General features: G+C 47.3%; 1 protein-coding gene across 1 annotated transcript in view; it reads right to left on the bottom strand.

Moving 5' to 3' along the window:
• Nucleotides 1-7,461, bottom strand: part of ADAMTS9 (ADAM metallopeptidase with thrombospondin type 1 motif 9) — a 172,673-nt gene extending 165,212 nt beyond the window's left edge. The window contains exons 1-3 of the mRNA XM_007445670.1: nt 7,322-7,461; nt 6,319-6,719; nt 1,092-1,254 (exon numbers count right to left, since the gene is read on the bottom strand). Of these exons, the coding sequence (XP_007445732.1) occupies nt 1,092-1,254; nt 6,319-6,719; nt 7,322-7,436 (679 nt within the window). The 5' untranslated portion in view covers nt 7,437-7,461. The remainder of the gene's footprint in view (nt 1-1,091; nt 1,255-6,318; nt 6,720-7,321) is intronic.
• Between the last annotated feature and the right edge of the window lie 6,244 nt (nt 7,462-13,705).

Here is a 13,705-nt window from a genome sequence, read left to right as displayed (position 1 = left end):
ATAATTCCAGGGGAGAACAGGACATCACACTCTGTCACAGCGCAACAACCTGATACAGATACAAGATGAAACACGTGATCATTTTAGGAAAACCCCCTTTGTCTTGAATTTTGGTCTTATTTGGAGAAGCCAGAAAGACCCCGAGAAGTTATTTAGTTTGGGGTATAGCAACTTTTGAAAATGAAGAATAGGGAGAGGGATAAATTTTCAGAAAGAGGAAGTCCAAGAATAAAAAAGATGGTTATTTTAACAAACTCCCTAAAACACAGGGCCAAATGCATGGATGGTTTCTAATGATACACTATCATCAGAAAGAAAGTAACAAGGCTTCAAAGACAGTGACAGGGTGCTTCAGGACTGCAGAATGAGAAGCATACAGAAGCATAAGCTGTCCGCTGTGCCCGGAGGACATACCCCTGACACGGGCCAAGTGTGTCAGCACCAAGCCTCAAAGAATCTGACCAGGATGGAAGAAGACCTACGGTGGGCATAGACGCATTCCACTGACACCTGACAGTGCACCCCACAGCTCCATTCCTATACTTCCTGAAGCCACGGAACATTAACTAAACTGAAGTTGATTGGAAAATTCCCATAAACATATAGAAGCTTTTGTACGTTGCATTTGTTAGGACTTTTTCATAACGCTACATTGTAAAATAAAAAAAAAAAAAAAAAAAAAAAAAAGTCCAAATGAACGGAAAACACCAACACAGCAAGAAAACACAAGCACTTGCTGATTGAGGATACGGGCGACAGTAGCCTCGAGACATAAAGCATAATCCTCAACATAAGCAACTTAAACAAAAGAGGCAGCTCTGCCCGGAGTGGGCCTGGAGTCACTGCTCTTTGAGTTCCAATCCTGGATTTGTCACTTACTCACTGTGTGACCTTGGACAAGTTACTAAACCTCTTCATAGTTTCCACATTTGTACCGACACAGTGGGGATATACCTACCTGGCTTGGAAGACTGAACACAAGACAATGTAAACGGTAGGGCTCTGTGGCCTGTGAAAGAGCTACATCTTTGCAGCCTGGCAATTAACCCAGCTCACACAGCGGGGGTCTCTGCTGAGGGGAGAACAAATACCTGAGGTGTCACACGCACGCCTTCCTGTTGAGGGCGCTCTGTGAGGGCTGCTGCGCCTATAGATCACGTGGGGTTTGTTTTGTTCCTCTTCACCTTCTTGCTCATCAATGGACAGCAGTGGTTCAATAAAATAATCCCCATCGTGGGACCGGAATGTGCCCAGCTGCAAATAAAGAGAGGTGAGAGGTTGATTTAATATAACTCAGCCACTGGGAGGAAAAGGGCAGTGGAATGTTGCCGAGTGAACGGCACCGTTACCCAATCCCTTTCCCATGAGGGCTGCTTAAACTGAAAAGTCCTCCCGACATATTTGGAGAAGCACTTGTTTTCTTTGTTCGTTTGTTTTGGTTTTTTCCCCCACTCTCTGCCATATCAGCACCATACTCTACTTGACTGGACTCTACTTTATTGCACCTGCTATCCAAACCTGTCTGTGAGAAATCCTTCCTTGGTGCTCAAGTTCTAATTATATACACTCCTACAGACTGTTGAAAGAGAGTGTTTCTGTGCATTAAGACAGCCTGGAAACTGAGGGACAAGTATCAGCTCCAAAAGCAAAAGCCTACCCAAGGAAGCCTTATTATGACTTCAAAATAGAAAGCATATGTTGACCACAAGGCACTCAAGGTGGTGCCACCCGTGACACTGGCACACGAGTCTCTTACCGCCCCTTCCCTTGGCGATAGGGAGTGACATGGGATAAGACTTTGCAGTCAGGCTGCCAGAGGTTCCAATCCCAGCACTGCCACTGACCCACCCACCTTGGGCAAGTTCCTTAACTGCTCTGAGCTTCAGCTTCCTTGTTTATCCATTAAGGACAAAAATACTTACTGTCACTTATTGTGCAGATTAATAAGATAATGCGTGTGAAGTGCTTAGCAAAGTGATACCTTGTAAGGACTTAGAACACATGAGTGGCTTTTGGTGTTGCAGGGTTAGCCTCTAACCACCAGGATACAATTTGCGTTTGCCAATCACTCTAAGCACCTTGAAAAAGGTAACTCTTTCTCCTCCCCTTCCCAAGTACCAACAAGTTTTGCAAATGATAAATGGTGGTTCAAAGTTGAACCACTCAAACAGAACATTAGAAGAACACTAAAAAGTTTCCCATGCCATGCCAGTGGGCAGTGTTTCAAGGCAAGTATCAAGCTCTTCTTTCTCCATTGTTCCTTTTCCCTCAGTGGCGGCAAAAAGGCAGAGGCCTTTGACTGTGCCCTGGACACAGGGAAATGATCGTCCTTGAACGTCAGCAGCAGCAGCAGCATCCAGGAGTTAGTTAGATACTCAAATAATCGCACTCCACCCCAAATCTGATCTACTGAATCAAAGTATCTGGGGGTAGGGCCCAGGAATTGAAATTTTAAAATTCTTAGGCATGATAAAGTTTTCAAGCACTTGGCTAAGACACGGGGGTCCCCAAACCGAGCTAAGTGTCAAAATTGCCTAGGAAGTCGAAAAAAAATTTAGATTTGGGGTGCCACCCTATATCTGCAGATTTGTAATTTCCAGTGGTGACGACTAACATCCGTATATTTTAAAAAGCTCTCCGTGTGGCTCATGAACCACTGACTTAGAGAGAAGACAGCTCTAGTGTTGTCTGGTGTCAAAATAAGAGAGAGAGTAACAGGTGTCCAGAAAAGAAGTGATTTAACAAGTTTATTTTCACCCAGGCACTCTCTCCATTTTCAAAATACAACTCTGGTGTTCTCTGAGCACAGAGCAGGAAGCTGGCTACAACATGGGAAAGCTACTAGAGACAGGCTATAAATACTGAGAAAGAATCTGGGAGCCCATCTGGTGAAGATCTGGCAACTCTGATTACTGAAAGGGGAAACTGAGGCCCAGAGGGAGGAACTGGCTTATCCCCTTCAGTGATAAAGAAGCAGCTGAACAGTACCCATGGTGAATCTAGAACTCAGGTACCCTGACTCTAGTCTAGTGCCTTTAAAAACAAACAAACAAAAACTTTGAAATTCTCTTTAAGAACATAGATTCATTCTCTGGCCCATGGTTAAGAAAGAGTACGGGTCAGAAGGACTGGGTGGGAACCCCAACTCTGTCACTTACTAGCTGTGAAACCTCCAGCAAGGCCCCAACTCTCAAAGCCTCAGTATCCTCATCAGCAAAATGGGTTGTTTCAAGGATTGGGCTGTTGTAAGGATTTAGATGAAATAATGCATATATAAAATATTTATTATAGTACAAGACACACAGTAAGAGTTCAAAAAATAGTATCTATATGAAGTCAAATTAATTTTATGGCTGATTCACAAAACAATTGCTTGACTGAAGAGTAATCCTTTCTTGGAAGGTGACCATTTATTCAAACACAGGTACTAAGGGCTTATAATATACAAGGCTCCAATACGGGAGAGAAATGAATTGATGCTGACCCTACTGCCAAGGAAAAGGGGATAGAACACGTGGTCCAAGAACCATACTACAAGGGAAAGCATACTAAACATCAAAGAGAGATGCAGGTAAGAGTCTATGAAAGTGGAGACGGAGAGACGACAGCAGTCTGAAGGGCGACGAAGAGGTTTCCTGGGGAACAAGATACCTCAGTTACACTTTGAAAGAAGGGCATGATTTGAGCATGTGAAGCAGGGTGAGATCACCCAGTAAATCCAAAGGCTATGAGGTAGAACTAGGACGGGAGGGAAATGCAGAGAAATGAGTGAGAGCAGGTTGCCTGAAACGCAGGATTTGCGAAGGAAAGCTTAACAGATGAGACTGGACATGTGGATGTGCAAGGGTAGGTACACTGTCAATGGTCTGAAGTGCCAGATGGAGGAGTTCACAGTCTTTCACTAGGCAGTGGGGCGGTCTGTGAAGTAAACGAACAGGGTAGCCATGCGATCTTGTGCCTTGTCATCATTAATCTGTTAGCAGTGTGTGGCAGGGATTAAAAAAAAAAAGACCAGAGAAGAAGCCAGATGGAAATATTTCTTAGATGTCAGTCCTAACGACAGAGGGAGAGAGAGAGAAAGAGGTCTAGAGTCATAATAGGGATGTTCAGAACAGGTGAGAAACGCATCTGAGAGGGAATTCAGGGAAACTAGTAACTGACCGGTGGGGTGACAGGAGGGGGTAAGGTTGGCATGACTCACTCTGAAGAGTGAAAGATTTCCAGGAAGGTTTCCTGTGTGGGCCACGAGGAACGTCAGGATACTATTAGTACTGAAACGGTAAGGGGGCATCTTGGGAAGAAAGATAAATTCCAGGAGGAAGACAAAGGGGCAAGGGTTTTGGAGCTAGATTCGTCCCTGAAGATAGAAACAGCCAGCTCGCATATTTTTCATATGTATGCCAGACCTTGCCCCCCCATCCCCCCAAAAAAGGGCCAGATCGCAAATTAAACGCAATATAAACGGACTCCTCAAGGTCTAGACAGTCCTTTTGAAGTCCCGGCCCTCCGTTCCCTGAGAGAGTTACGACTCCGCAGTTAACACGTGCGAGTTACCACCTAAAATTGCCAATAGAAACTAAGGTCCTGCGCAGTAAAACATACCACGGCTGGGGCCACTCAGCGGGGTGTGGAGGCGGGGACGGAGGAGGAGTAAAGGCTGTTTACAAACTTGACGTACACACGTAGCCCTATCAGTAAGGTTCTGGAATTGTGGGTTACAACCCTGGGACTTGGGGACACTCTGATGCCCTGGGTTCCGGCACCTGACTTGTGCCCACCCAAACCCCAACCTTGCTAAGAACACAAAGATTCCAGGCGTCTTGGGGCAGTGGTGACTCACTGCAGCACCCCCTCCCCTTCGCCTAACTGCCGTCTCCGCCCACCCCCAAACCCTGTCAACAAAGCACGGCGGCTCTGGGAGCTTTGCTGGGGGCTAAAGGCGTTCATCTTCGTCCTCGCATCCCAGCGGGCTAACCGTCCCCCCGTCCGAGTCTTCAAGCTTGCCTCGCTCCCCACCTGACCCTTCGGCTGAGCAGCGGAGATAGATGAGACATCCAGATGCGGGACTCTGGAGCCACTCATAGCAGCCCGTGGAGGGGGCAGCCAAGAGCCCCGGGTAAGTATTCCAAGCTCTCACTTGGAAAAGGTAACGACGGGGAGTTAATGGATGCTCTGGGGAAAAATAATCGTATCACGGGGGCGCACGGCGAAGAGCGCCCGTGCGCTGGGAGAGTCTGACCCGCGATAGTTTCTGCGTCACAGCGCGAGGCAGAAACGCACGTCGCTTGGGAAAGTCCTAGAACAGCTCTTGCTCGGGTCAGAACCTTACAGCGGGTCCTCAAATATCAAGAGTGGAGAGGGAGGATACCTTGGAGGGCAAGTGGGGCGGGGGGGCGTAACTAAGCAGGGGGTAGGGGTATCAACTTGGATCCCCTGCTAAGTGCGTATTTTGCTGCGCAGAGAGGTGGCCGCCCCGCCCTCTCGCCTTCCCTCTCCAGGGAAACGCGCGCCGAAGGCTCTCTTTTCTGATTCTCTGTCACCCCGTGGGTGGTGGAAATCCCAGAAGAACTGAAACCTCCTCCCGGCAGCCTCTCCAAGCTCTCTCCCAGTATTTCTGCTTCTTGGGGCCACCCCACCAGCAGGGTGCAGAGTCGCACCGCGCCGCACCCCCATTCCCAGTTTCCTCCCTAATGCAAAGCGTCCAGGGAAGGCTCCGCCCCATTCCCCGCCCCCTGAGCCCTTGGCCCACCCTTCCGTCCCTGGGACGGGACCTGTTCCCTGTCAATCCAGTTCAGCCTCAGGGTTCCTGGCGCGTGAAAAAAGGCCCTGAGAGAACGTGGGGACTGTAGATTACGCAGCGCCCTCCAAGACACACGGAAGAAACTCCCCATACCCGTGGCTGGGGATTCTCAGCCCACACCCCCGACTCAAGACGCGCCAATAAGGAGTCGGGTTCTCCCGGCGCTCAGCTGCTCGGCTCCTAGGCGGCCGAGTTTGCAGCAAGGAAGGACAACTCCCTCCGAGTTTGGAAACCGACTTCCCAGCCACCTACCGGTGTGGGGCAACACTCAGCTGAGTCGAATTCGGACCCTAGAAAGCTCCGAACCATCCAGAACCCCCCGGGGGCGAATGCGTGCGCTCCTCTCGCGCACTCACCGGTGTAGCCACCCAAAGCGTAGGAACGCAAACAAGTTTGTAGCTGATACTTAACGCCAGAGCAGAGACGGCGCAGTGAGGGTCTTAGGCGAGAGAGCAATTAAGTCTCCTAGAAGCTGATGAGGAGGCGAGAGGGCAGGGGAGGGGTGCGCGTCCACTTACCATTCCTGAGCAGAGGCTGATGACGGCCGTGTGCTCGGACTTGGTATTGACATGGCCTTTGTAGAAACAGTGCTTGAGTTCCGCTTCCTCCTCAGAATAAAACTTTGTCTGGTTCACCCCGGGTGCCCCGAGGAGGGTGACAGTGAACATCGGAGCGATAAATCCGGCATGGGCGGTGAGATTAAATAGAAATTGCTGGCCGAAGGCGGAGAGGCGGTAATGCGCTTGGGTGTAGGTAGCGGAGGAAGAGGAGGAGGCGAAGGCAGGCCAGGGGTCAGAGGCAGAGTTAAGGCTCCGTCGCCTTCTTTTGAAGTGTACGTTCGTGGGAAAGGGTTCTCCGAGAGCGTTCACTCGGATGGGAGACGCGATTTCGTATTCGCTCAGAGTCTCTAATAGTTTCACTGCAGAGAGAAGCAGAGGCACATGAACCAATAATTCAATTTTCCGCAAGTTTTAATTTAAAAATGAAGTGGGCGGTTTCGTCCTGAGTTATTTTCCAGCTTCTCCCTCCTCCCCACCCCATTTGAGTCAATCCCTTCGCCTTCAGTCACTGGACAAATATTTGCTGAACACCTACTATGTGCCAGGAACAGTGTTAGGCGCTGTCGGAGCCAGCCAATGAATAAGTCAAAACACATAACATGATTACAGATCCTGACAAATACCCTGCATAAAATAAAACACGCCACGATGGGGTGCCCCCAGTTACTAAGTAACTCTAGTTTGGGGCCTGGGGTGGGGAAGGAAAAGATCCGGCTAAAAGAAGGGGGGGACGACAAAGTTCGTTCCACAGTGTCTCTCTCTAGAAATAGGCTGGGAATGACCTAAAGAAGGGAGAGGCTGCAAAGTGGGAGACCATTCTTTCTAGGAAAAGGATAAGAGAGAGAGAGAGAGAGAGAGAGAGAGAGAGAGAGGCCTCCGTTGCGGGGTGCCCGCTGTCGGACACGGAGGCTGGGGAGCTGGCGACAGGGGCGGAGGGGTCCCGGTGGCCGAGCCTCGTTACCTTGCCTCGGGTGCAGCCTGTCCCTGCGCACGGCCGCCGCGGCGTCTGGGCTCCCCGTCTCGGCCAGGTCCCGCACTAGGAGCGTTAGCAGTGTGGCCCAGGATACAAACTGCATGGTGCTCCCCACCCCTCCCCCGCCGCCCCCACTCCCCCCTCCGTCCTGTCCTCTTTGGCGGCTGCGGCGGCGACGCTAGGCAGCGGCCGCGGAGAGCGCTCGGAGCCCGGCGCCCGCCGCCAACTTTTGACTTTAGGAGTCGCTGAGGTCTCGCGGCGAGGGTCCCGTCTGCGCTCGGCTGAGCAACGCCGCCGCCTGCCGAGAGCTGAGCCGCTCGGGCCGCAGGAGGAGCCGGAGGAGGAGGAGGAGGAGGACTGGGGCTCGGCTGCTCGGCCGCATAATGTCCAGGGAGCGGGCAGGAGAAGGCGCGGAACGTGCGCTCCGAGGCGCGCCGGGCGCCCTGTGCTGGCGGGGATAGCGGAGCGGCTTCTTGAATGGGGGGCTGGGGGGCGGAGGCGTGTGGGGGGGCCGCGGGTCCTCCGCTGCTCAAGTACCCAGGTCCCCGCCTCTAGGAGGAGAGGGGAGGAGAAAGCGGAGGGAGCGGGGACCGCCTCCTCCCAGATCGAGTCCGCTGCTCGGCCGCCCGTGCGGGACTCGTGCTCCCAGAGGCGCCGGGAGCGCTGGGGCAGCCCATTGCGGTCCCGCCACCACACCGGGACGGGCTTTCCTGAGACTCCCTGCCCTGGGGCGGGAGAGCGGAGACAGTTCTCTCCCTTTCCGGGCGCTCCCAGTCTGTCTCTCTCCCGTCTCCTCTCTCGCTTCCGAATCTCTCTCCCTCGCCCTGTGTCTCTGTGCCGCTCTGTCTCTGTCCCCCCCTTGTGGTCTCTTCCCCCCCTCCCTCCCTAGTTCCCGCGTCTCCCCCTTTCCTTTTCGTTTTCTCTGCTGTCCCCATCCCTCCCTCTTCTCTGTCCCCCTTTATGAATTTCCGTCCCTGACTACCCGCTTCTTTTGGTTTCTTACAAGTGAAAGTGGCCCAGCGCAGGAGCGCCTTCCCTTCCTACACTTTCTCACTAGGGACGAGATTTGGCATCGGAGCTCCGCTCTCGGTTTAATCGCCTCAAGCCAAGAGGTTTAGAGTTGGGGTTCTTATTTTGCAGTTCGTGGTGTGTTTCAAATCCATGGTCTCCTGAAAGTTTCGCAAAGCTTTAAAGCTGTGCTTTTCCCAACCTCCGTCCCCATCGCGAGAAGGTCCATAGCTTTCTGTACGTCTCGGGCCCAAAAAAGGTTAAGAGCCGCTCTGGGCAGCGAGAGGAGGCGGGGACTTAGGCACCCCCGACTGCCTCCGGGTTTAGAGATATGGGCACGGGGCGGGGGCGGGAGGGAGGTGGGGAGGAGTGCGAGGGGGCTGTCGTGGACTCGAGGGGAAGCACCAGTGCCTGGAGGGATTTCTCAATCACTTCCGCTTGCTTTTTGCCAAAGAGATGCTTGGAGCAGCTCAAAGCTGACACTTCAAGCTATAACTACCTCTGCCTTGGGATGCATATTTGGAAGTCAGAAGAATTCATGCCAGAGAGGGAGGATGTGGTTGCGGGGGGGTCGGAAGGGAGGAAAGAGAGAGGGAGAGAGGTGTTTAATCCCTGATGTTTTAAACAGTTTCTGTAAAAATGAGTATTTGCCCCAAAGTCCCAGAACGAGAGTTTTCTGTTGCTTGGTAGGCTGGCGCTCAAGGTTGAAAATACCAGATTGCCAACACCGGGGACCAAATAGCAATATTCTATACGTGCCCACTACTCTGGAAACATTAATGCATATATTTCTCCTGGAAGAGGGAAAAATGACTTGGCAAGACTGAAATTTCCTAAAGAAGTTGTTAACCCAGATAGACCAATGTTACCATTATCTGTCTGACTGGGATTTAGGATGGGTACACAACGTAAAGATGGCAAAACAGAAATACCTGTCAAGTGCACAATCAGATTTTTTTTTTTTTTTTTTGCGGTACGCGGGCCTCTCATTCTAATTCCTAAAACCTCTACTTAACTTATTTAAAGAAATTACTCCACTCATTTCTTAATTAATATGATTCTGCCAAATTTCCTTTTAAAACTCCCCTTTCATTTCCCTTATTAGTTTTATTGCTATTCTGAACTCCCTGCAGTTTGTGTTTGACCTCATCTACTGCTGTACTCAAATAATAATATAATTCACCATAATTGTACTTCAAAGCACAGGATACTATTTACACGCTCCCTAGAGAAGACATGCCAGGTGCCTACCTCACAATGCACAGCCCGCGTCCCCTGCATCGGCAGGCGGACTCCCAACCACTGCGCCACCAGGGAAGCCCCACAATCAGATTTTTAAAGGGTAACATTTAAAGCTTTTTCTAAAACCTTCAAAGTAATTGACTAAAAGACATTTCTGCTAATACACAATCTTTCTTTCCATTATGTAATAAAAATTCCTCACAATCACAGTGTCTGAGGTTTGCTGAGAGTTTAGCAAGGAACAGAAAAATATCAAGAAATCAAACTATTAGGTGATTCCTATGGAAAATATTCTAGAACATCCACTATAAAATTACTCAAAAATGTAGCACGTGTTCAGTATTTCCCATTAAACAATTTTCCTCTTTTTCAATTTAAATCCCTCCTGATAGAGAATCTAACAGTATAGAAATGATTATATGTAAGGGGAGAAGTTTCCTTTGTGTACTCTTTCTCCCTAGTTTTCTTTCTAGGACTTGGCATTAAAGGATGAACTTTGTTTACGGTTCTTTAAAATTGCTCCTAATACAACCAATCATTTCCACAGCTAACAGGGATGAAAAATACACAGTATCTCTTGCAACCTCCTGAGGTGACCAAGAGCCTGGATTTCTAAGTTTCTAATCCTCAGTGAGTCTGTTCATCCTTTCTTAAGTGTTATTAGCTTACCTCTGAATTTACATCTATAAACAAGTCTCAAAAAAAATCTTAGTAAGATGTTTGAAATTATAAGAAATTAATAGGTAGATTGAGCTAGCTAAATAATTCAGGTCAAATTCTGAATAATAATAATGATAATAATCAACTTTGAGTACACACCATGTGCTACACCTTGTGCATTTAATACAGCATTTAATTCTTACAGCAGCCCTATGAGGCAGGCAGTATTAGTAATTTCATTTTACAGATAAGGATATTAAGGTTTAAAGAGGTAAAATAATTTGATAAGGGTCCCCCAACTAGTGAGAGACCAACTCTTGTTTGTCTCTAACTCTGTTTGAGATTCAAACTCTGTTTCAGCAGTTTAGTCCAAGTTCATAATTATCATATATAATGAATAAATGAGAAATGTTGCTAGGTTTTGGGGGGTTGGTTTGGGTGAGGGTGGCTAAAATCATCAAGAGAATTGTCTCAACTGTTTTTGCTATGTATGATTTGTTTTTGGCTCTCTTACTCCTTTCTCTAAGGTTGAGTATTTCATGATAATCCTCTTAATTCACTTCATTCATATTTCATGATGTTTCCCTCAGCGTCTAGTACAGGTCTGGCACATCGTAGGAGCTCAAGAAATGTTTACTGAATGAATGAATAAATATAAACCTTCTATTTTGTTTCAACTGTGCTAAAATGACTCCTTTATCATATTTATAATATGTAATTATTGTATTAATGTATATAAATACATGTGATATATAAATAAATAATACAAATTAGTAAGTGATAAATAAATTTATACTTGATATCCTTTTAAGGACTATTTGCCACCAAATTTTAGGCCGGAAACTGACTGGAATAACGGTTTAGGAAAGAATCACAGCTACATGACTTTTTAGATTTTTGGTACATCCGTTAAAATTGTGTACAAATTAAAATGTATGTGTATTGAGCCTCAAAACAACCAATAAAATGTAAATTATGAAACAAAAATATATGTACATGCAGTTTGGAAGTTGGTTCTACAAATAAGAATATAAAATTACCTGAGTGCAGGAGGGGAGACTGGATTCTGTAGTAGCTGGCCCCTCACAGAAGTTTGCTCTGAAGGAAGAACCGCTTACTGAGATCACCTGGAGTTAATGGAAGGACAGATGTTAGCCCATTTTCTTCGCCCAGGCTTTACTGGAATTGAATGTTATTGTAGGTTAAATGGGAAGCTTCTTTGGCTGCTGCTTCATGAAAACTGAATCCCAGAGGAGTGATGATGGACATTAGTCACTAGGGAGAGAGAGTCTGGTGAACAGAAATGCGAAAGATGACATCACAAATGACTTTGCAGAACACCAGTGAAAAGAACAGGAAGGAAATATGAAGCAAATTTCCACAGAAAGGGAAAACCCACACTCAAATGATAGGGAGACACCAGGAGGCAGAATTAAAATGAATTGTTTCCCGAGTGGTCAGTAGTAAGTGGTTTCAGGAATAGGTAAGTCCGTGGTACTGGGTAGCATAGGATTCTGGTAAATGAAGCACCAAGCTGGTGATGGTCTAACTCTGCAGCCCTGAGCAACACCCTCTTTGATCCAGTTTCATGTTTGCAGAGTGGAGGTGGGGAGAAACTGTGTCATCTTTTACTTGCCACAGGGGAAATGATCTTAGTATATTTTTTAAAGCCTTCCAAATACTGACTTGAAGCGTAGCATAACAATAGAGAAAGTAGTTTATATCATTTGTAATAATAACATGAGATTCTTTGCACTGAGTTCCTACTTTGTGCTAATCATTTACTCCTCATAGCAGTCCTGCTGTCTGGGTTCTACTCTCTCCTCATAGCAGTCCTGCTGTCTGGGTTCTACTCTCTCCATTTTACATATGATGAAAATTAGACTCAGCAAAGTTAACTGACCTACCCAACATTACAGAGCTAGAATGTGCTGAGCTGGGATTTGACCAGGAGTCAGTTTACCTGCAGAGCTTGTCATCTCTGTGAATTAGAGCAGCCTAGTGACAGAAAAACGGTCACCTAATTGTTCTTGATCGTTCAGCCTTTATACCTGGCCTTATGAGTATGATATATAAGAACATCCTTTCTTTAATGTGAATGCTAAATCTAAAGTTCTAAATAACTCCTCTTGAGCCTGTGTGGAATATCATAGTCTGGTCTTTATGATGGCTCTAGATAGCTCATGACTAGCTTATGCCAATTCTACAAAGGTGTTTATATACCACGTGCTCCTTTCCTACTTATCATTCCAGAAGATCATATTTTAGCTATTGCCCAGGCTTTGGAGCCCCAAATGAATCCCACTAATAATCAGTTGAAACACTTAGGGCCTCAGATGCTTATTCTGCACCCTCTAGTATCCGTGGAATGCGACCTTCAGACCTGGGTTCAACATCATAACTACAAATTGATTCAGAAGTGCTCAGATTCAAACCACTCTTCAACTGAAGCCAAGTTATAAAGCAATACAACGTGTGCAAATACAATTTCTCCCTTTTCCAAAAGTCCACATTCAACATTGACCGTTGTTACAGATGTGCTAGCATGGAATCTGACAATGCTCAGAGTACTGTGGGATGCACCAGGATGCTACATGCCCCCTGAGCCCTGAACTTCTGTCCTGGTTTGTTTCACCCCTTTTGTCTTGTTGTTGTTTGGTGTTCTCTGTTAGACTTTAAACTACACGAGGGCAAGGGGGAAATCTATTGTCCTCCCCACTGTATCCCCTTGGTGCTACCTAATAGGCACTCTATAAATATTTCTTAAATGAATGAGTTTACAATTGCTACAAAATTGTTTCTAGTTTTCGAGCCAGTATTTTGTTTAATTTGTAAAAGTCATTCTCTCTCTCTCTCTCTCTCTCTCTCTCTCTCTCTCTCTCTCTCTCTCACACACACACACAAACACACACACACACCTCTGCAGGAATGATGGAGGTAATCTCTTTCTCATGGGGAGGAAAGTCCTGCTTTAATTAGAGTCTTCTGGAGTAGAAACTTCCAGAGCTAGGCTTTCCCCAATGTCTACATCAAGATTGTGAGCATGGAAAGTAAGAGACCAGTAGTGTGGGCACTTTCCATATCCTTTCCATATCCTGAAAAGAGGGTAATAATCACAGCTGCCTGCCTCAAAGGGATGCTGTGAAAATGAATGGACCAAGCGAGGTGTTGGCTTAGTGGCTGGCATATAGGAAGTGATCTCTAAACATCCAAATCAGCAGCCTCACCTGCTGACTAACCCACCTACTAGTTAGGAAGAGCAGTTCCTGATTCAGTCTTACAGAGAAGATCGCTGGCACCTAGCGCTCCTTCCTCAGTTAACCTCCTACTTCCACCACTGATTTATGGGCCTTTCTTCTTCCGGGAAAGAAAGTACGCCATGTGCGTGCTTATATTTCATTGAGTATGTATTTTTTCACATTCATCCTTGTTGTTAGCTCCCCGTCCTTTTAAAACTTTTTT

This window comes from Lipotes vexillifer, unplaced genomic scaffold (assembly GCF_000442215.2).
Source record: "Lipotes vexillifer unplaced genomic scaffold, Lipotes_vexillifer_v1.1 scaffold239, whole genome shotgun sequence".
NCBI lineage: Eukaryota > Metazoa > Chordata > Mammalia > Artiodactyla > Lipotidae > Lipotes > Lipotes vexillifer.
This window is presented reverse-complemented; position numbering and strand designations above follow the sequence as displayed.